The sequence below is a fragment of the Patiria miniata genome, unplaced genomic scaffold (assembly GCF_015706575.1).
Source record: "Patiria miniata isolate m_02_andy unplaced genomic scaffold, ASM1570657v1 HiC_scaffold_1, whole genome shotgun sequence".
Taxonomy (NCBI): domain Eukaryota; kingdom Metazoa; phylum Echinodermata; class Asteroidea; order Valvatida; family Asterinidae; genus Patiria; species Patiria miniata.
Window position 1 is genome coordinate 24,570,120 of NW_024037047.1, and position 23,699 is coordinate 24,593,818.

The following is a 23,699-nucleotide window of genomic DNA, read 5'->3' on the forward strand; positions in this document are numbered from 1 at the left end:
TTAAGGGTGTGATTTGGTACAAAGGGGAAAGCATAGATGACCCGTCAAAAAACCGGCTCGTCAGCCTCTATTCTGGTGAAGTCCTCCCAGGCACAGATCGATTCGGCATAAGGTCCAACTTCAGCCTCGTTATACAAGGTGTTGATGACAGCGATGAAGGTAGATATCTGTGCGAGGTCGTGACAGCTTCAACGGTGGACAGAATTGGACAAGTTGACATTAGGGTGATTGGTAAGTAGAAGCAGCTTTACAGGCAGAAGTTATTGATATAAGATTGGAATCAGCAAAATCTGCAACCAAATTGAGAAGTCTTAAGTTGAAACTGTGATATGCTTTGAACACCCCTCCCCATTATGGTTCTTTTGGGGGTAATTAAGAAGAGTGAGGGGAGGAGTTGACAAGATCACTCACACATCTTATTATGGGTTTCCCTTTCGCTTTGCAATCCTTCCAAAAATATGTTAAATTTTGATGTGATCGAAGTACTCACGCTAATCTTGATTCAAACCTTTGTAAGCCTGTGATTTTTTTTAAGCATGGCTGTTTTGTAAATCACTAAGAAATTCTTGATAATTAAAAGGTTCAAACAAAAACAAATATGTGTATGAAACAAACCTATGAGGGTGCCCCGAACTGCAGAATTCAACTTTGTAAAACATGAGTATAGTTGGCATCATGAAAGTTCAAAAATTAAGTGTTGGCTCAATGGACCGATAAATATCAACTGATCATCTGTGTCTATTTGTTTTAATATACTTCAGGAGACTTCTTTCCAGCCAGCACAAGTGAAACATCATCCGATGTTAGTTTCCAGCGTGGACACAGACAGACGCTAACGTGTGAGTGCGTATCACAGACACCAGATGTAGTGTATTGGTCAACGGGAGAGGGCGTCACTACAGATACACAGATAATTGGTGCGCGTTTCTCTGATGGTGCTACCCTGCAGATCCAACATGGCGCCGATTACAGCATAGATAGCGACGCTTCACTTACAGTGAACTCCCTGAATGACGTACAAGATACACAGAGATTCTGGTGTCACGTGTTCCAATCAGATGGTTCGCTCAGAAATTGTGACATCAATGTCCAGATATCAGGTAATGCCAAACGTATGTTAAACGACGGAAAGGTCCTGTGTTACTTCGATGAAGTAATTCCACACACCGATAAAGCAATAAAAAGCAATACAGAAACACAAGAAACATTTTTGAATTGATTTTTCTTACCTTTAGTTCTATTTTTTTAAAATTCTTCCGTTGCCCAATTGAGAAGTTATTCTTTGATTTCCTCTTTCTTTCTTTGTAATAGATAATGAGGATTCAGATAGTGATGCACTGAAGGCATCAGAAAGATCTTTCTACCTCCGAAGCGACTCACAGCAGATGCTCCCTTGCCTGAGCTGGACACCTGGCGACACAGCTTGTGAGGTGGAGTGGAGTAAGCTCGACAACCCAGATCGACAAATCCTCAGTTATAACCTGTCGACTGGTGTCGTCGATTCTAGTCCTGAATTCGATCTCGCAAGTGACTTTGGTTTGGTGATTCAGTCCGTTGATGATGACCATGCTGGAGTGTATCGATGCTCTCTGGGAGATGAAAACCAGACAGATGTTGAAGTTCGAGTGATTGGTAGGTTTAAAGTTCGACCTTAAAGCTGAGACCTAGATTTCTATTTGATAATAATCACCATTCTATATATTTCCTTTTTGCACAGTTTTTACATGTGGGCATTATTTTGACATTTTTTTTCTCTTGCACTGTGCTTTGTTACTATAGGGGATAGCTTTCCATTGTGCGACGGCATTGCTACAGAAGGTGACAGCGTGACCTTTAAACCTGAGACTAGATTTTCTCTTCAATGTCCGGCTCTCTCAGCCATCTCCTTGACAACCAAATCAACTTTGTTTTGGTCCTTTGGCGCCCCTGATGCAGAGTCTACCACTGTGATCGGCACACTGAATCTACCAGATGGTCCCATGCATATTTCTGATCTGGGAAAGGACTGCCTGGGCATATCAATGGAGGGCGCTCTGCTCCTTAACAACTGTTCCCAAGATGTTAACGTCAGATACTGGTGTCATGTCTTCCCTGCGAATGACGATCACATTTGGTCATACGTGGATGTGTTGATAGAGAGTAAGTTAATGCCTTCAATGACGTCACGTCTTATCATAAGTATATGATAAGACGTGGATATTTCTATACAGTTCGGTATGTTTACTTGTATTTTTTGAAAGAATACAAAGTGACTGCACTTTAGTCAGGAGATCGATAGAAATTATCTGCTTAAAAATAAATTTCATTGAAAATGCAACGATACACCATGGCAAAAGATAATCAGAGTGAAGCTATTAAATCCTTTGTAGAATGCCAAATCATCCTTTTGTTCATCATATCATATGTAAAGCGAATGATTGTGTAAATAGCTCTGTGGGAGTGCATAATACTTGTAGATTCAAGCTATCGTTTGATATAGACGAAATTGTAATTGTCTTCCATTTCTAAAGGCGTTGTATTATTTATTCGATTTCCATTTGATTATCTGTATGCATTAGATTCAAACGGTATTCCTGAAACATCCAATATCGTCGCCGTCGCTGTGTGCGTGCCTTTATTCGTCATCATTCTTGGGATTGTTGTTTTTCTGATCTGGAAGCGGTGTCGACGATCCTCACATTACAGAGAAGACAACGAAAGAGGTGACTACAATCCGCTGAATAAGCAAGGTAAGAAACCGAGAAAGTTGATGCGAGAGATCGCTTTGGAACGTAAAACAAGAACAAGTGGAAAATGATGCAATTTTCTTGCATTTTTCACCGGTGCCAAAATATTCCGATGGGCATGTTTCTTTTGTTTCATATTAATGTTTAAATTCAGACCTACCTGGATTGTGCTTTTCTGGAATACGAGCCGGATATGGTAATAATGTATTTATTTATTTATTCCTTTTATTTACCCAGAATATGCCCCAACAGATAAAAAAAGTTTCCATTGGACACCTGCCTGAATAAAAAAAAATATATAAAAAAAATGTTTGACAGTAAAATTAAACTCACGAGAAAGAGCAAATCAATTGGTGAAACATAAAATAATAATCAAACCAGAAACATGATTGTTGGAGACGCATTACTCAATTTTAAATTAATTAGAAAGTTAAGACCCTTTACCTATAAATTGAAACCTTTATGTCGAAGTTTAGGAGATGTACAATGTATTATATAACGACACTACAGGATTGTGTTTGTGAGTTCAAAATTTGAAATGTTTTTGCGGTTTTTTTTACAGAGCCTGTCACGGAGCTGGATTTGATGACGCTTGCCTCAAAGATCAAATCGTTTGTCAGAAAATTTGACAGAATTCCCATTACATCATGGGTTGACAGGGACGGTGTTTGCTTCCCATCAATAGATACAGTCTATAGACCCTTAGAGATGTTCGTCAATGCCTTATACGAAGGTAGTACTGTAAGGTATCAATTAGACTCAGAGTCTGGTATCTTTGATGATGGTATTCCAGAATTGGCCAGTAAGCATGCTATAATACAAGGTAGACGGGGTTGTGGTAAGACTACGTTTTTGCACAGACTGATATACGACTGGGCCATGGGAAGGGAACGTGCACTATGGGGTAGCGATCAGATAGTTGTTCTTGTCCCAGCTTGGTTGCTTATTAAAGCTAAAACCATTGGTGAAGCAGTCGTTGAATACATGTTTCCAAAAGACGCAAACATTTCGGCCGAATCCTTTAATGCACACTATGCACGAGGCAAAAACAACCTGACAATTTTGGTTGATGACTGTAATGACAAGGACAGCATTGCCGCAGTCATGAAGGTACTGACAGACAATGAATTTCTTGGCTATCAGTTAGTTTTAACCACGAGAGGGGAAGAGCTGGCAAAAGCTGCGTCACGAAAATATAACATGCGCCATGTCACCATTGCCGGCTTTACACTCAGAACTGCTATCGAATATATCAATGCAGTATTGGATGCTGCTGAAGAAAGACAGCAAACTACCCCTGAGAAAAGGGCAGTCATGAGTAAAGCTGAAGCGAAATCAGGCTCGACTGTGGACAATAACATCGACAAACATCTGCCGGACACCGGACAGTCTTCAAAAGTGTTAACTCTTCAAGAAACTAAGGAAAGCACCACCACTGACGAAAATTTTGAGAAGATAAAAGTACCCAAAACGCCTACACGAAAAAAGATACGAAACCTTCATCGATATCTAGAAGAGGACATTCTTCAACCGGATATTTCATGTCTTCCAGCTGTCTTGGTAGCTCTCTGTCAACTGTCAATCTGGACAAAAGGAGATGCCTTCAAACCTGATGTTGCCATGGCAAATTTGTTTTTCAAATTGGTCAAGTGCATGTTCGACAGGATGGAAGGTCTGGAAGTAGGTGTCACTGAGGGAAACCAACTACGTCTGCTCACCGAAGACCAACTGAACGTACTGGCAGAGCTTGGTAGAGTGGCTTATTCAAGACTGTCTGACTGTTTTGCAAATGACGCAGACTACTCGGAAAAGGACTTCCTGAGTTCGTCAGAGAAGGGAAAACACGCCTTGGAAGTTGCAATCAAAGTTGGACTTCTTCGTCCGTTGCAGGTCGAGTCCAAGGTTGAATCTGCAGAACATAGTACCGAGACAGGTTCCTCGGAGGTATCAGGAGTGGATATACGGACAGGGTTTCTGTGTTTTAAGCGGAATCAAAAGCACCGACATGTTACTGAAAGAGATCAGATGAGGCAGGATACAGAACTCACTCCTCTGACAGGTCATAATGATGAAAGGGTTTGTTTTGTTTTGGATATTTTTGAGCAGCTTTGCGTTGGTGTGTTCTTCAATGATACCACAGGAAACATGACAAAAAGGTTCGAAGACATCACACAGATTGGCCACAGCGAGATTCTCCAGACGTTTTCAAATGTTTTCCAGTTCGCCATCCAAGATAATCAGTTTGACAGAGAAGCTCTTGATGATTATTGTGCAAAGATCATCGACAGGGGAAATAGTCAGGTCAGGCCCCTCCATGTTGTGTTGCATTGGCAGAAGTTCCTAGAGTTGTGTCTCCAGCTGAATTTCGAGGGGCAGTGTGAGGGCGCCTTGAACAAGAAGCTGAAATCGATCTTTCCTGACGAGAGGGTCCGCTTAATTGGGATATCGAGTTACAAACTGCGTCTGTTGTCGTACCTACTCGAACATGCTCAGCCGGAAGATAAGAGCAAGCTGAATGTGAAGTCGGTTGAATTGTTTCGAATTGGTCGATATGACTGGTCAGAGCTTCAAGAATACATTGAATATTTTATATCCGGTAAAAAGGAATCGAAGAAGACAAACTTTAAAACAAAAACCGATGAAAGTCGGACAGCTACAACTGTTACCCACCAGGAAACAGTCAGAGCATCACAAGAGGACACAAAGAAACTCCCGCAACATCCACTAGTAGATCATCTACCTGAATCCAAAAAAAACAATGAAGCACAGGGGGCGGTTAAATCCTGCAAAACTGAGCCTCGACCAGACTCAGGAGATCAACCCAAACTTTTACAACCCAAGGTGGGTGCCTCACCAACTGAGGATGATGGGAATGAAGATGAATCTATGGACTCGGCAGTAGATGAATATAATGCATCCTCCTTTGATGTAATTGATAGTAACAAGGATCTGGCTGTACCCAAAAAGCTGCGTGAGAGAATAGAATCTAAAAACCAAGACATGCCTCGATTTCCTTCTGACGAGTCAGACATCAGTGTGCTCCAAACTCTGCAGACTTTTGGTATACAGGAGCTCTTAGAGTCACAGGCAGGGGATTGCTACTCATCAGATGCAGCAAGAGACTTCACTCGCTACCTTCCTCGTCTGGAAATGCTTGAGAGTCTTGTGCTGGTTGGGACGATTCTGAGTTCAGACGCTATTTGCAACTTGGCGAAAAGTGCTCACAAACTCCCAAATCTAAAAAAGCTGGATCTCCGTCTGAATAGACAGTTCGATGACAGAGCCTTCGTGGCGGTAACACATTTACTGCTACGTCAGTGCAGAAAATTGACGGATCTCAGACTGTCTCTGTACGGAGTGAGAGGTACGGGATTTGATCTTGTTCAGAAGGAAATGGAGAAGGATGGCGAGGATTCGTGGGGAAGATTGAAGACACTGTATCTGTTGCATGGATCACCTACTGAGCAGTTTGTAGGATTCCTCAGCAACAGCTTAAAATACTTCTATTTTGTTGAATCTTTTCATATTTCAGCCACTTACATTCTACAAAGAATAAATGACAACATTCAGCGGGAGTTCGAACAAACTACAAAAAATCCGAACATCATGCCAAATCTCCAAGACCTCGATATCAGCAACATGGAAACATTAAGGGCAAGAATGGCGTCCTTGAAACTCCCTAAGAAGTACAAGGTACCAAGAATCTGGAATTTTTTTGCAGCTTGCTTGGACAACAATATAGTAAGCGAGATCGCAGAACCACCGTATTGAAGGACGGCCAGCGAGATTGCAGAGTCAGTCACTGACACGATAGACAGTGCAGCGGGTGCCGTTGCAGGAGCTACGGCTGTTGTGTCGATGCCCATAGACACAATCACTTTAGTGCCTGAATGATCAAGTGAATGGCAGAGAATAGATTCATAGTGAAACAGTTTGAACATTCCCTTGATACTTGCATTTTTTATGTTAATCATTTTTTTTAACACATAAGAGAAAGATATTAAGAAAACGCATAAACAAAATACATATAAAGAAAGACATAGCTGTGAAAACACATAAAGAAAGTGGCATTCTGTAGGCCATACACCCGCATTTTTACATTGGACTTTTGTTTGTAAAAATCGACATACGAATGAACAACGGATGCATTCAATATTTTTCAAACAAATATAGCTAATCTGGTGTTGTGTCGGGGACTTTGGTGGTAACAAGATCTACGCTTATGGACAAATGAACAATCAAGACCAGTTCCTTGCCGGCGCAACAAGATACCAGTGCCTTTAAAAAAAACCGACTTCTAAAACCCTGTGCGTTGATATCCGTATGCTTAGGCAAATGTGGGAAAGTATAAGGAATGCCTATTCAGTCAAAAATAAACAGACATAAAACAAAATCCCCACAGCAATTAAATGACCAAGTGTATCCAAGTAACTCGATCAATACAAAAATGACTCTAAACAGGCATTGGCGGATCCAGCGGTGGGTGCAGGGGGCGCACGCCCCCGGCAAATATTTTAAAAAGTATACTATCGGTGAAAAACGGACGGTGATCCGACGGGCCACGCATTTTGAGTTTGAGGAAGAACAGGCGTTCAAATGGCGGGGCAATTTTCACCCACCTCCTAAGACTTTATGTGCGGGTTTTGATGGCCGCACGATACGCGGATAAAATCAGGGTAAAACAAACTGTAGTGAAGTCTTATTTCGCGTATTTTTATAGTCTGGTTCCTAGACCAAAAGATTCCGACTATTCCTGATGAATCTTAGGTCCGGTAGCCTCCGGTAATACATTTTATTACAATCTACTTCACGTGACTAAAACGGAAGGAATTGCTGTCAGGATAGGATATGGCTAGATTTTTTTTCTTAAAAACGGGAGTGGCTGGGTGGCTGTTGATATGAAGGGGGTTGAGTGAGTCATCATCTGGACATTTTAAAAATCCACTATGCCTTATTATGCATTCAAAGTCAGTTTGAGAATAAATTTAGGAACTTTAACTTTCTGTTTATTTTTGGAGCACAGCTTTTTTTTTAGTATCATAGCATTAGTCAGCGGCTGAGCAACCTACCCTCGTGACCCCATGACCCGTCTTTACTTTACTTAATATATTTGTAATCTTCAAGATAAAAGTTGCACCAATGTTAGCTTTTTTTCCCCACAAGGAAATTAGTTATGAGCCCAAGGATATTCGCAATCTGACGTTTTAATGCTAACTATATTCAAACAATCTAGTTATTATACAAATATTGAATGCTTCGAGTGGTGTAGTAAAACTAGCCTCCCAAGGTGATCCATGGACCATTCTATTTTTCCGAGGCGAAAATAGAATGGTCCACGGATCACCGAGGGAGGCTAGTTTTACTTCATCACGAGATAAAGCATTCAATATTTGTTTTATAACACTTCACCCACAGATTCTGCTTGATTTTAATATTTTACATTATTTAAATTTGAACACTGTTGAAATAAACTTCAATTTCAATACAAAATTGGTGGAAAATGTATTTCTCTCTAAAAAACTACCCCTTCACGAAATGTTTGGACCCAAGTCTGCGGCGCGCTCTCTTTGGAATAATACGCGTTACGCACAACGCGCAACGCGCACACCAGCATGCATTTGCACACAAATACTGCGCCGTGGAAATAGTACTTTGGTTGCTAATGGTATAGTACTTTGGTTGCTATGCGCATAGTAATTTGGCCGTGCACAGAAAGATAGCAAAATTAGAAAGTAACATGTGACTCGCTCTCGGCCAATCAAGACACAGAATCTGTGGGTGAGGTGTTATAAAACTTTATATGGAAGCACGACTGAGGTCACAATACACGGAAGCAATACAATGCAAAATATAAAATTCTAATTTCTTAAATATTTAAGGAAAATTTAAAAAATGAGTATGAAACGAGTGACAAACCATGGTATAAAAGAAAAAGGAAGCTTGGGTAATGGTGCGATGTGTTGACAAAATTATAGTCTGCTGTTTAAAGCCTATAAAACAACATATAATCAGTAGTGTTTGGCTTTAAGGGTGTTACTATATTGCTTGGTTATGTAATTCTCGTTTTGTATTTAAGCTTTTGAGTTATTGATTATATTATACCTTCAAGTTGCTCTCCGGTGACATTTTGAAGTTTCACTCAAATATTTAGATTTCAATTGTTTTGGAATAATCAATCTGAACAATTAAATTGTGCAGTCCAATTGTAACTAAAATAACTTACTTTTGTCGGAGGTGCAGAGACACTAAAAATAAACCTTTTCGCAGAGGTTGCCGATGTCCAACATATAGAAAAGTGTTTTCTTTAATATAAACACGCCTTTATACCAATAAATTGAACAAAAAGAAACTAAAGTCTATATTTTGTTCAGAACAAGAAGAGAGTAAGTTCAATTTTGTTTTCTGTAAGTACGTTTCCATGTATAAAGGGATACTTAATTATGTCAAGTGTAGTCATCTCTTATTTAACATCGTTAAAACACATTTCTTTCGATTAAGTTGATGTTTCTTACCCGCAGTTGTTGTATTTCTACTGTCATTACGTTTTATTGACCTCTTTGGATTTATTTTACGGACAATAGAGCAGGTTAAAATGTAAAATTCATATGAAGAAGCAGAACACTGCAAAAGGGACTTTTAGGAGGAAATGAAAATGTCTTTCCTTAGAAAAGATTTAAGTGCTAAAATAGAAAAGCCTAATAAACTCAAAATAGACCTGCCGCAGCTGCGCCGTCACTACGCCCACACTAAGCTCTGCTCGCTTTTGATACTTCCTAGTAGCTCGCGTCACGCTCTTTATCCGACCAAAATTCGCCCACGTGACGTCACTTGCGCTTGAATGAACGGAAACAATCAAAATACAAAATGCTTAACCCATTAATGGTTTAAGGAAACAAGAGGGTAAGAAAGGTTTGATCTTTGCATATTAGGAAATGAATCAGGTTGACGGTGCATTGTGCAAACACTATAATAGCATGCTGCTTAAATTAACAAAAATTAAAATACTAGTTTTATTTTGCTGCAAGTGTATGTCAGTTGTATTGCCCTTGTAGATAAGATAGTTTAGACTCATATATTTAACACAATACGCTAAAGTTGCTTTTTGGTGATCTTAAACTCTACCTAGGGCTTAAATCTGAAGTACTGAAGCTGTAGTAAAATACTAGCAAAGTAGTTAGGTTCTTAAGACATAAAATGCTTAAGTGTTAAGTACTAAATTACTAAAGTGTTAAAGTACAAGAGTCTTAAAGTACTATAGTAATACATGTACAATTTATATGCATTAAAATTGTCGGTATTATAACTTTCTACTTAAACGGTAATCTTATGCTATTAGAGTCTGAGTATACTTTTTAAATCAATAGTAGGTTCCATCTTATGAATTGCTATTTAAATTAAAGTTATGAACAACTATAACTTTGGCGAATATCCAAAGAATTCCAAATATTGAGCGCTAATGTAAGCCTGAGAAAAAAAAAGTTTAGGAAAAAACGTAAAAAGGACAAAAAAAGTAAACACGTTTCAAAACGCATGGATATTTACTAGATTAATTTAAGTATATTTGATGATGTGATATATGTTAAAGCTTACACAATGAATATATTGGGGAGTTTTATAGGGAATTGTAGTGTATAAGAAAGAAATAAAATTTGCTGGAAAAGAATGGGTGTCATCCTCTTAAGTTCTTTTTCATGAAATTTCAGCAACAGAAAAGCGCGTTCAATTTAAAAAAAATATAAACTCATGTTTTCAAGGCCTTTGTTTGGTCCGTGTACGTTTCCTATATTTCTTTTTCGAATCTAACACGAAAAACGAATTTGAAAAACGAACAACTAATCTCGAATCGTTTTCGCTACGTACGGGCATAACAGCTTGACGCAGTTGAAAGAACACTAGCTGGTGTCCATTGCTCAGTTGTCATCAAACTCGGGCCGAATTGCACTCAAATTCTCGTAACGCACTCGGCCAAACGAAAAATAGGTCTGAAAAGTAAATGAAATTAACAATGTCCTTGTTATGTGCATGCACATACATAGTGGTAAGGGTCTTTTATTCGACCTCTAAATATATATTATATAAACTCGGATGTTCAACATTTATACTAGTAAATCAAAAATTGTGATATCAATTGCAATGTACATATGAATATTTTGGTTTATTTTCATGTAACTAAATAATCTAAAAGGAAAACGTTGGTGCGAAATTGAGGTTATACTTACATGTTGAATTTTGCTGTCACCCATGTCACTTAGGGTAGAAACCAGTTCAGAGAAACTTGGTCTTTTGTTCGGATCCTCTTCCCAGCACTTACGCATTAGGGCGTAACTTAAAAGAGTAACAAAGAAATCGTGTGAGTGAAGATCGGTCTGTGTTTTTTTTTTAGATCCCTTGTTAGCGCATCATGTAGACACAAATCAAGTGAAAGGAGACACAAATCAAGTGAAAGGAGATTTTTGTGGGCACATTATAAAATGTTTGGGCATAAACTAGTAACATGAGGATAAAATGTAACATCTAATCCTTGTGCATCACCTCAGCGCTAGGTTTTCTACGATTTAAGAAGGGCAGACAATATTCCATTTACCACCGCAAAAAAGTAGATTATAATAACATTGTGTAGTCTTTGATGAATTACGTTAGTAATAATTTTGCCATAAACGAAACTGAAAAGTTGTCAAACAGGCAGAAGCAGGCCTACTGGAAGTGCCTTGTCCTCATAATGTGTTGAATTCGGCTACACCTTTCTGTCCACAAGCCTAAGAAACTATTTACGTAGACCGTAACCTACATCATATGCTTGTGGTCATCAAAAGGGTAAGTCGTTGGCAAAAAGTATGGCCTATATGACACATATAGCTTTGTCAAGACGCGCGAGTCAGCTTGAATTTTGACAAGCAAAAGTGCTGACACTCGATGTTTATTAAGTTGACATCTTACCTCTTGTCGTCACAGTTGCTGGGCTTGGGCATACGGTATCCTCCCTTCAGCTTCCTGGCCAGTGACTCGCTCTTAGTGGTCGGATAGGGGGTTCCCCCTTCACAATATAAGTTTAATACGATTTAGATATAGCGAATAAGGAGAAAGATAACACTTATAAAGATCATTATCAAATTCAAGTTGCCTTAAATCATTTGTTGACACTTGTCTCAATTTTATTGGGCCTAAAAAGGGCAGGATTTCTTTTAAAGCAGAATATTTCTCACCAATTGTAGATATCTCCCACAAGAGAATGCCAAAAGACCACCTGATGATGAAAAAAAAAAATAATTAAAAAAATGCAGTTAATGTCCTAGGTGTTAGCCTAGCTTGATTCATCCCCAAAATACCTCAATTCTATAAACAAGGTTCTTTGTACTTACACATCACTGTTTGTCGTGTACCTCTTATACCTGATTGACTCAATAGCCAACCAGCGGACTGGAAATCGTCTCTATAATGAAAGGCAGAGGAATATACAACGCTAATATTTGTAAGTTGTTTTTTTATCAACTGGGACATGTTCTTGCAAATATGATCCATGACATGACACACACACACACACACAAACCAGTTATCACCGTAGATGTTTTGGGACGAAGACTGACAAAGGATAGTTGTTTCTGTCACAATGCATTTGAGGAGCTTGCAACCTCACTTTACACTAAAGGATTGGGATTGGCTTGTTACTGACACTGTTTTAGTGAATTGTGATTCAGTAACAACTGACTCGTTTACTGATTGACAATACGAGCTTTTGAGGAGTTGTAGGCACCCTGTTGGAGACAATTCCTTAATAACATCAAATGAATGCAGTATACCGATAAGTGCTCAAATTCACCAGTAAAAAAAAATACCTCATTAACATGTGAGGTAGCATTTGTTGTTTTCGTGTTCAGTTTAGTTCAAAGATACTACCTTTGATGTTTGGACGTAGATATCCTCCCCTCTGGACAGTCCAAAGTCTGAAACCTTAGCTGTCAGCCCTTCAGATAGTAGGATGTTCCTGGCAGCCAAATCTCGGTGGATCACCTTTTAGGATTAGGAACACAATATTAACAAATGGTTCTAAAACCATTGGAGGTGTTCTTTGATTCTTCTTGACGACATTCCCTAATAAGATTTGGTTCAGACTTAAACCAGGACATTTTTTTTCTGGTCAAGACAACACCTCTCTGTATTCCATTCCTCAGGGCCATTTGTGACTCCAAACCTGATTTTTTTATCAAAACAATGTCATTTTGACATGAAAAGTTGTCATTTTCACCCGGAAGAGTGTCCGGTCAGGTCTGAGCCAGACCTAATGTCAAATCTTCTCTTGAACGTTCAAGTGAATAACCTAAAGAGAACCATTTTGACCAGGAAAAATGCCATTCTTTACCCTGAAAAGTGTCAGGTCAAATGTAACCCACATTTGCAGTCAATCATCCTGCATGTGTAAATATGAAAACCGAGCCTTTCCTAATCAACATAAAAAAAATGCAAACATGCGATGGCTCCTTACCCCCGCTTTAGCAAGGTGTTCCATTCCCTTGGCAACATCCAGGGCAAACTTCACCAGCTGATCGGAAGACAAGGCATCCTCGTCTGAGTCTGACTGTGAGCGAACCGTCCGCAGGTAGCTGCGCAGATCACCGCGGGGAAGATACTCCAACGCGACGTACAACACCTCTAATTACGGAGAAATATGTTTCCGGGGTCAAGGTCAATCTTAAACCATTTACAAACTTAAGCTGCGGACCACCTCCTGTGAAGCTACTGGGAACGACAATAGATCGATCAATTAAACCACGCCCCATGATGGTTTGACCAGAGTGATGATTGATGTCGGACATGCGGGCACGTGTGCATGGCGCGCGTTTGGAATGTCAGAAACACACATATTGATGATGCCAACCTAAGCAGTACGCTAGGCCCACTGGATACAGTAAGTCTCACGTACAATTCCATTGGTTGTCAGAGCAGATTCATTTTTGTACAGAAAATATAAAATTACTCAAAATATTTAGCAGGTTCATTTTGATAGAAAGCACAAAACTCAGCTTTGTTCTACTTTATCAGAAAGTAGATTACCAAACTATAACAAATATCCACTATCTCAATTTCAAATGTGTCTGTTTTTTTCCCAGTCAGTTTGTGTCAAAAATATTTATATGACAACAAAACGAATCCATACGCCGATGCTGACATGCGCCGAGCAGCAAGACGACATTAGGGTGGTGGTCAAAAGAGGTCAGCGTGTGGAGTTCATTGATGAAATCATCTCTCTCACTCGTCGATGCATGGCCTGTTTGAGAAACACAGTGTTTAACATTTTAAAAGTATTTTGCTGCGAACTAAGTGGCACAAACTTGCCGTGTATATTCGAACTGTGATTAGAACAGACCAACACATGAGACCCCGCCCAATGCATTACATGCGCATATATTCATGTCGGACATTTATGTACGGTTGTGATAGGATTAAAAGACATTTGAGCGGGTCTTAATTGTCCGTGTATTGTCATGAGGCCTGTGTAATGTATATATTAACCTCACATTATAAGTAGTTATGGGTTACCTTTGAGCATCTTGATCGCAGCCCTTGTCAGTTCTCCATCTTTCATCACACCACCTGATCGCACCTCGCCAAAGTTCCCACAGCCGAGGACTCGCTCATCCATGATGAGGTCGCAGCGAGGCACCTTCCACCTCTCAGCCCAAGGGGGTAGAATGTTTTCTCCATCACCACTATCAGGTAGCATTGGTGTTTTCTCCTGCAGATTGCTGGTATCTTCGTATGTGTGTGCAACATGCTTGGAAATTCTCTTCTCGTATTTGTGTGGGCCTTGTGGTGCAATTTTGTCCTCGTAGTTTTGTGGACCTTGCGGTGTAATTCTGTCCTCGTATTTGTGAGGCCCTTGTTGTGTAATTCTGTCCTCGTATTTGTGTGGACCTTCTGGTGCAATTCTGTCCTCGTATTTGTGTGGACCTTGCGATTTAATCGTGTCTTCGTATTTGTGTGGACCTTCTGGTGCAATTCTATCCTCGTATTTGTGAGAACATTGCTCTGAAATGTTGTCCTCGTATTTGTGCGGACCTTGTGGTGTAATTCTGTCCTCGTATTTGTGTGGATCTTGCGATGTAATTGTGTCTTTGTATTTGTGTGTTCCTTGTGGTGTAATTCTGTCCTCCCGTTTTTGTGGATCTTGTGGTTCAATTCTGTCCTCATATTTCACCTCCAATGACTTGCCGACCTCTGATTGATCTTGTCCTAAAGTATCCTGGTCCGAAGCAACATCCTTGAAATAAAGAAATACAGAAAACAAGCAAATATTTGTGTGATACAAATTAGCCAGCTTTCCCTCGGTAGACTGGATTTAAGGCCATTTAATAAGCTTTTTGGAATTAAAGTTGATCAGAAATATTTACAGACATGTCAAGTCCTAGTATTTGAACAATTTACACTTTCTTGGAAAGACTTGTTTTATGCTGTTTTACACATAAATTGCTTCAGTTTAAAGTTACTGAATTGTTTCTCTCAAAATTTATTGTTTGCTTTCGTTTGATTATAATTTCATGTAAACATGTCCCGGATGTCTTCTCATTTTCAGGGCCTACCCCTTTGTCCACTTTTTTTTTCTCCTAGCAACTTTCATTTTCCAACTGTCATATAAGACATAAACCTGTTTAATAATCGCGTGACAATTATAATTACACTCCTACACACAAACATTTTGGGGTCATTTTTTTTATTTCCCTTCTTCCTTTATCAATATCTCCAATTTTAATTTGTAATCAATCAGCAAAATAAACGAAGGCTCACCGTTTCGACTGATAATCGCACGTCACGTTTGATCTGAACACTACGCTGTTCTCTTTGGTTCCTTAGAAACTTGACGCACATCACGATTGCCAAGACAACCAATGTGCTTAGACAACTGACAACAGTTACTATGACGATCAACACTCCATTTTCACCTTTGGAGAGAGCATTGTTTTAATTGAGTAACGAGCAGGTTCTTGTTTCAATTGATAATTTAAATATTTTAACGACAAATCAAGGGATTTCTTTGCTGACCCACTCAATGTCCCCAACAAGACTTGAACCGGAATCCGGATCACATTTGACCCGATATTCAGGTCCAAAGATTGCTTTGCTTAACATAATGAAACTTTTGTCAATGTTTTAGGGGCTTAAAAAGTGCATACAATAGTTATTACCACCAGGCTAAGTCTCATTATGACTCTGATAGGTATCAGGTAAACTCTGACCCAGATCTCAACAAGGAAAGGTATAAAATGACTGTTTCTGACTAGGTCAGCCATCAGAATAATAAGCTTATGGTATACTGTTATTATCAGTTCATCCGAGGTTTGCCATAAAGCATCATAATGACACGCCTATCCTTAAACAAATGTTCACAGTCAGTTGCCGTGTCACGCGTAGCTATACATTTCTCGCAACACAACTGACAGCGAACAACGGCCGTATAAAGGGATTCACAAAATTCGCAATTTTCATGGCAAACCATAACCGATCCATGCACATAAAGCTGTTACTGGTAGTTATATACCTTATACATACATCTATCAAGGTCCCCCCCCCTAAAAAAAGATTTCGATGCATTTTGACGACATGTTTCCGGGGTTTTTTTTCGACAGCGACGAAATTAGTCTCCCAATGTTGAGTTGATCATAGGAAAGAATAAACCTTTGTGCAACAAATCTTGTGAATGTGATGTCGTCAATATTTTAATAATTCCATATACACCTGAAGTTTTCAACAACCTCCAATTTTTTTACAACGCGAAAGATGGTCGCCAGTTTTCAAGCAACCAGAAATGGTGACCTTGTGAACCCAATAAAAATGTACGACCACAGATTGGTCAAGCTTCAGATGGCCTGCTTAATATTCATTAACATTCATTGCATGCAGTTCACGCGTGCTTTTCATTTTTATTTTGTAGGCCATCTTACGTAGGAAAGCATTACAGTTTACTCGCAAATCGATAGAATCTCGCAAAAGTCTTCATTTTCAACTGGCGAAAATCCTAAAAGAAGTGTCCACTATCCTGTACGTACTGAAACTTGCCATTTCTTTCGGTCTTTTTCAAGAATCGAATGTACACGTAAAACTATCGGCCCTCGCTTTTGCTGCTATATGTATATATATATATTTTTGACGCGCCGTAGCAACATTTCAATTTTGTCAATAGCAGTTAATAAAGCAATAAAGCACACGATTTTAAGTTTTCACTAACATCGTCATCTTGGGCGACAGTGGTACATTCGAGTAGTTGTCAGTGTTTTTTTGTAGTCTCGAATGCAGTCTCGTAAAATCTGGCGTAGTCATTTGGGCCACGCGTGCGTGATCCCGAGATAAGAAGCTGAGGCCGAACAGGGCTCTGCGTGTGACACGGCCACTGACTGTTCAACTCTTCTACATTTCAGATTGGGTTTGAGGTCACGATGGTCTCTATCAGGAAATTTAGCAGGAAGGAAACGGTAAATTTAACTCAATATGTTACCCTGAGACCAATAAAGAAAAGCGCATGACAAGAAGTTTCGACTATTCAGTCGTTTTGCTTTCTCTTTAATCAGTGTGTCATAAACAAGGAAATGAGTCATACAGTTTTCAGAAGAAAATAAGCCTGATATAAGATCGAAAGAGATACCATCTTTCACTCCCCCCCCCAAAAAAAAATATCGATAGATACAGTGTCTGTATTTTTTATGTTGCAGGAAAATTGATGGGTGTCAAAAAATGCCCTGCTGCCCTGAACTGTTTCTTGCAATATTATAGATTTTGTCATTGAATATCCACATTTTATCGAACGCAGAAATATATCTAAGATAATTCAGAGCTTCGTTTGATGAGTCCTTTCAATGTTAGCCTAAAACGTACACAGATATTATATCCCAGGAAAAACGAAATAAGTGAGACTGCACAATATACTCCGGCCGTGAAAGTCTTGCATTAACTGATCCCCTGCAAGAACTTAAAAATACGACCCCGAAAAATGCGACGGCGATGGAACACATGAAACACCATACTTTTGGTCAATTTTTCAGGGAAAGACAGAACGACCAACTGACCGACTACAAAGTGCCGTGTAGAAGATCCAGCCAAAGATTAGGAAGAATTTGACCACTTTTGATGTCGAAGCCTTTAACGTACACTGAGCTTCTAGTCAGTTGGCACATGAGAAAAAATCATCTTATATAATGCATTTTAGGGTACATTTCTTGAAAATTTCAGGAATTATCAGAGAAACGCTATTCACCCTAATCCACTTTTGCAATGCTCCGGTCCATCATTAGCTTTTTGTAGGTCGTCTGAAACCACTGTCGGTTACAAAGAGGATGATAAACTGGCCCTCTGTGACCAGCAAAAAAATAATTTGTATACAATACTCACCTGCACAAGACGTTATCAGCACTCTGGTGCTCAGTGACTGATCACTGCTCGTTGCAAGGCACGTCAGGTTACTTTCTCGAGTCTCGTTGCCAGGGTTCCCCACGATGTGCCAGCTGCTCACGTTGACAAGCCCAGCTCCGGTCCGTGCCTCGCTTTTAGTAGCGATCGTCTGATTCCCAAGCATCCATGTGAACTTCCAGACCCCAGGTCTGGCGTTTTGAATCCTGCACTCGAATTCACGCGTAGTGTCGGACTGGGCGCAGACGGGGCCATATTCGGGATCGTCTAACACAGCTCCGGTGGAGGGATCCAGAAGATGCAGAGTATGTTGACAATCTGACGAAGAATTTCCAAAGGAAAAAAAATACAAAACAACAACGTAACTGTCCATGAGAAGAAACATGTTTGTATTAAGGGTACAGCCATCCGAACAATGTGCTATTTAACGTATGGGTTATCTGGTCTATAGCCACATGCATAAATACAGGGGTTGGGTGGTGAGGGTACCCCAGAACTCTTCAAAACAATATTACGGTGGCGCTATTTTTAAACATACTGTCTGAAAATCATTTGGTTTTAAAAAAAACTTGGGGTTTTTATTTGACTCGTACGGTCATTTTCTGTGTCCAACCATGTCTCTTCCATCTGTAAATCAGTTAATTTTTACCTAGGTAACTTCTGGCGAATTCATAAATTCGTCGATGAAAACACATGTCACCATGTTGTTTGTACATTTATAACATCCCGCCTTGATCACCGCAATTCTTTTCTATTTGGTTTAACCAAAGGTTTTGTATAACCCACCCTGTTGCATGCTCGGTTCATCTTCTCTGTCAAATCTGTCTCTGTCATATACTCAAGTCTATGGAAAATGACCGTTTCCCGGTAATTGCTATTATTATTATTATAGGTTTTCCCGGACAATTTCGGAAAATGTGCGTTTGAATTTGTAAAACATAAATTCAATTTGGCGCCGAGTTTGAGAACGACGTACATCCTGGTTTCATTTTCGTAATAACTAGCATTCAATTTCATTTTGCATCAATCAAATGAATGAATGTGCATAGCGTTTCATTTAAGGGATTACAAATACGTGATTAGGTTTTCGGTTTGACGTATGAGTTGCCGATTATTACGAATGTGCAATCCAATTCGCAGAAAATCGATTGTCTATTATGACATGGGCTTAATTGAACATTCTTTTTCATTTATTACAATTTAAATTCGCATTTTCTGCATTCAATTTAAATAAATTTTACAGGCCTATACAAATCATGATACAACTTTGATTCATTAATTAATCAATGTATGCCCTATTGATCATTAATGTGTTTGTTCTTATATACACAAAGGCCTATGTGAAATGTAGGCAAATGAAATGTGAAAATGATATAAATATGACCAATATGAAATCAATAAAAATAATCATGTAGCCATATTATTGAAACGGTAAAGGGACACATCACGTGCCATGTTACAGGATCTGCATGGGGACTTTTTGTTGGTTCATTGTCTTAGTTGTATTTTAATTTCTGTATGTATTTCTTAAGGTTCTCTCTCGTTTTATCAGTTCGATTGTCTATCCTTCAATGACCTGTCCACCAAGACATCGAGGGAGATATGTCTGAGAATGGTTGTACCAGGCGGTGGTGTCATTTCGCAGGTGTCACCTCTCCAATGTTGAGTGCAGCCACCTCCTGGAGACGGAGGGATCTCCAGACTTGCAGGTTCACACCAGCTTGGACTCTTGCGTCTTGGTCTCCAAATCTGTCCTGCCATTCAGGAAGCCCCAGCGTGCGCCATTTCCGTAGGATTTAAGAATGGCGAGTATGGGGGCAGCAACTTGATGGTGAAATTGCCGGCATCAGGGGGTAGTTGGGCTCGGATATGAGGACGAGCGTTGTCATATATCAGATATATGCGTTCGCCTGCCGGGAATAACATACCGCATTCTTGTACAGTCGTCGCTAAGAAATCCTCAAAAGTCGCTCTCGTCACAGTCTCTGATGATATTCTGTCCAACCTCACCAGAAATGGCAAACGTGATGTTGACTTGCTTGCCTCTCTGGCCATGGACGACACGCCTTGCTGGCTCTCCACGAGGAGCGCGACCATAAGACCGACGGGTCCATAAGTTATACCCAGTCTCGTCAATGTACACAGTGTGGCCAAGGACACCAACCTGAAGAAACCAATTTCCAAATATGACTCGTGCAACTAATATGCGTGGCTCATGCTGTTCTGGAACATCTTCCGCTAGTTTAAGAGTTAAAAGCATACCATCTAGAGTTCTAGCGATGGTACTAGTGGTAACGAAGGGCTTATCGGGAAGATCAGCTCGCAGTTGAGTATTGAGTTGACGCAAAGTTAGAAGGGGGTTGTCATCTAGATATCCTTGAAGGGCATCTCTCATGTCGTCGTCAACCTTCTGGTTTATGGGTCCTCCTTTCGGCAGCTTGTTACGACGACCATCCCGAAGATATACGCCAACGATTGATCTGGCCGTTGAGTGCTTGATGCCCAGCGTATCTGCTACCTGCAGATAGTCAGCGTCGTCAGCCTCAAAGGCATCGATGAGGCGATTTCGGTCAACGTCCGAGATTCGTCGGTATCTCCCTCTTGCAGCCATTATTGGATATTTAAGGACTATGTGAACTGAGACTCTTGGCTATATGATGCGATTGTGGCAAATGCTGAGCAGAAAAAGATTTTCTTAAGGTTAGGTTTTTATATAGGATTTATTACAATAGTTGGTATGTTTCAAAAGACTACACCTCTTGGTTTTAGCTCAATCATCATGAATATTCAAATATTCAATCATTCAATCAAGCTTTCCTCAAATGTTACTTTAACACATAAATGAATTCCAATGCTTGACCAGGCATACGTTAAATAACACTGCGAGGGAAATCGGCTGCACATTTCGCGAAAAAGATTGATGACAAATTAAAAGGAAAATAAAATTGCGGATGTGCCTTCGATTTCGCGCTAAAATGAAATGTCAATACACTAAATGCAGTGCACATTCGGGAAATCGTACGCTGATTTTTTACGACTGAATGCACCTTCACGGAAAAAGAATTATCATTTGTTAAATAGAAACAGAGATTTGGAAGGTTCATTCTATTTCGCACGAAAACGAATGCTTCTTTTACAAATTCGTGTACACATTTTCCGAAATTGTCCGGGAAAACCTATATTATTATAATTACACAGAAAATGTGGTCGTTTCGGAATGGCAATGCTACAATCATTGGCATAACGTGGTCATCCTGTTTCAAATTGCTCGGCCGAAGTGAGATTTAAGCAGGTGTTATTCAAAAGTGACTTAATTAGTAAGTATAGTCATGCGCAAAGAGATCTATAGGATGGCATATCAAGGACCAACAACAATACATGTTTAATCGCACAATGCAAAGTGATTGGTATAATAATGTTCGCAGTGATGTAGATGCGTCAACTTACCAACTATTGACTTCCCACAGTCATCTACTTTTAAGTTAACTTTCCTCGTGTAACTGCCTTGATCAGAGACCGGATTTATGAGCTTGCAGCTGTACACTCCCTCTGCTGCCGGCTGAGCAGTGATGGTCAAGTTGCAGGTCGTGTTAGATCCATCCCCGATGCGGTCCCTCAGGTTTTTGCACTTAGTTTTAACGTCATTCTTAAATAACCATTTTACACTGGCGTGACTGGTTGTAATAGGAGCGAACACTACGCAATTCAAAGTAAGCTCTTCACCGGTCTTAGCACAGACTTCTGATCCCTGGAAAATCTGTATCATAGTCTTGTTAACCGTATCCCCTTCAATAACTGAATAAAACAAAACATAATAACTGCTTATTTTCTGATTTATTTTGGAAATTGCAATGCAAGCATCAATTACAAGGATTGAACACTATTGAGTGTCATAGTGTTTCAACAAGGAACAAGTGTCCCCGCCCACCCTCGATAAATGATAAATTGATAATATGTTAGAAAAACTACATGGATTTTGGGGAATTATGTGCCCCGCCCCCTCCTAGCAAAAATCCTGGCGACGCCAATGCTCCAGAGTAAAATTTCACGATCGTTTCTGCGCATGGTGGGCAGTGTTGTAGTCGAGGCCACAACCTCCGAGGCCGAGGCCAAGGCCGAGGCCACAACCTTCGAGGCCAAAGCCGAGGCCGAGGCCACAACCGCGAGGCCAAGGCCAAGGCCGAGGCCACCACCTCCGAGGCCAAGGCAGAGGCCGAGGCCAGCTATCAAAACACGTAATAAAATATAATCAATAAAACCAGTCTAGGATTATGTTGGAGTTTTAACATCTTTTTAGTTGAATTCACTGAGTTTTGGAGTGCCTGGCCTTACAGCTTGCAATGGGTTTCCTCTTGTAGGGAGTCCAGCGAATTGTATCTTTTAAAGAAAGAAATCTCAAGTTTTGTATCACTGAAAGCAAATTACACAACAAAATCAATGGCGTTTGAATCAGGCTCATAGGTGTTTGCCCTTTGGAGATACAACAATTTAAATGGCCAAATTTTGAGTTTCTATTCTGTAAGATTTACATTATTTACTTTTAGCATGTTTATAAATCTTATTTTCAAAACCTATCAAAATGCTTAATATCATAGGAATCCCCATTAAATAAACAACAACTTGATTTTTCAATCAGGTTTTTACCACACATAACCAATTAAGTTACGACCCCCCCCCCCCCCCCCGACCTTCGCACAGTCCAGGCGCGCGCCGAGCAAACACCGCGATGCGACCAGACAATGCCAGACGGCCCGCCGTTACGCACGGGCAAAGCACAGTTCCAATCCCGCTCCACACAACGGTATAAGTGTCCACGCATTATCACTGTTAATACCGCGGTACCAGACAAAGTCTGGCCGGCAATGGCCAATCCCGCTCCAAACAACACGGCAACACGGAACATGCGTGCATGATATCACTCAGTTCATCAAAATGACCATGAATTCTCGGATCATCCGATTTGAATCCAATGGCTTCGAAGAATTTTAAGATCATGGCAAGAGGTAGGGAGTCCAGAGGTTTTGGCCGTATATCTGTAACCACGCAAAATTAGTCAATTTCAAACCGTGCTTATTCATGTAATAAGTATCAACATGGCTCTAAAAATATATATTTTTTTAAGTATCCTGGTACCACGAGGCATACTGACTCCTATTATTAAAACATTCATGCAGAACTTTGCATTCATTTGGATGGAAAAACGAATTCTGAAATCGAACTTTCCATATCGACCATTTGCGCCAAACATTACCGTGTGAGCCGGAACTTTCATTTAAATCACCGTGTAAAAATAAAATCTACTTGATAAATCGTAACTGTTTTTATCATATCTTTATGAAAAAAAATGGTACGGACTGGTACACTCGATCGTACCCAGAAAGTTCAGACTTTTACTGAAACAGTGGCCTATAAAAAGAAATGATTAAGCTTGCTGCACCTTGCCGCAAATCATTTTTAAAGGTCGGGGTACAGAGGCAAAACGAGACAATTTTGTACAACACTGCAACCAGACTAGTCTACTACCACATGTTATTGTACGCAGATGGGATTGGTGCCAGACTTATGTAGTCTGGCACGCAG

The 23,699-nt window shown here is 40.0% G+C and overlaps 2 protein-coding genes across 2 annotated transcripts; both read right to left on the minus strand.

Annotated features, from left to right (window-relative positions):
- Positions 1-10,636: 10,636 nt before the first annotated feature.
- On the minus strand, positions 10,637-19,880 carry LOC119731973 (discoidin domain-containing receptor 2-like). Its single transcript, XM_038205316.1, has 12 exons — positions 19,742-19,880; positions 18,102-18,437; positions 15,507-15,661; positions 14,262-14,982; positions 13,879-13,989; positions 13,207-13,373; positions 12,621-12,734; positions 12,086-12,156; positions 11,930-11,970; positions 11,664-11,760; positions 10,946-11,051; positions 10,637-10,708 (listed from the first exon to the last, which is right to left on the minus strand). Exons 1-12 carry the CDS (start codon positions 19,878-19,880, stop codon positions 10,637-10,639), a joined length of 2,130 nt encoding a protein of 709 aa, XP_038061244.1.
- Positions 19,881-19,929: 49 nt separating this feature from the next.
- Positions 19,930-20,881, minus strand: LOC119726458. The gene has a single exon (XM_038198164.1). It carries the CDS (start codon positions 20,728-20,730, stop codon positions 20,080-20,082), a length of 651 nt encoding a protein of 216 aa, XP_038054092.1. The 5' UTR covers positions 20,731-20,881; the 3' UTR covers positions 19,930-20,079.
- Between the last annotated feature and the right edge of the window lie 2,818 nt (positions 20,882-23,699).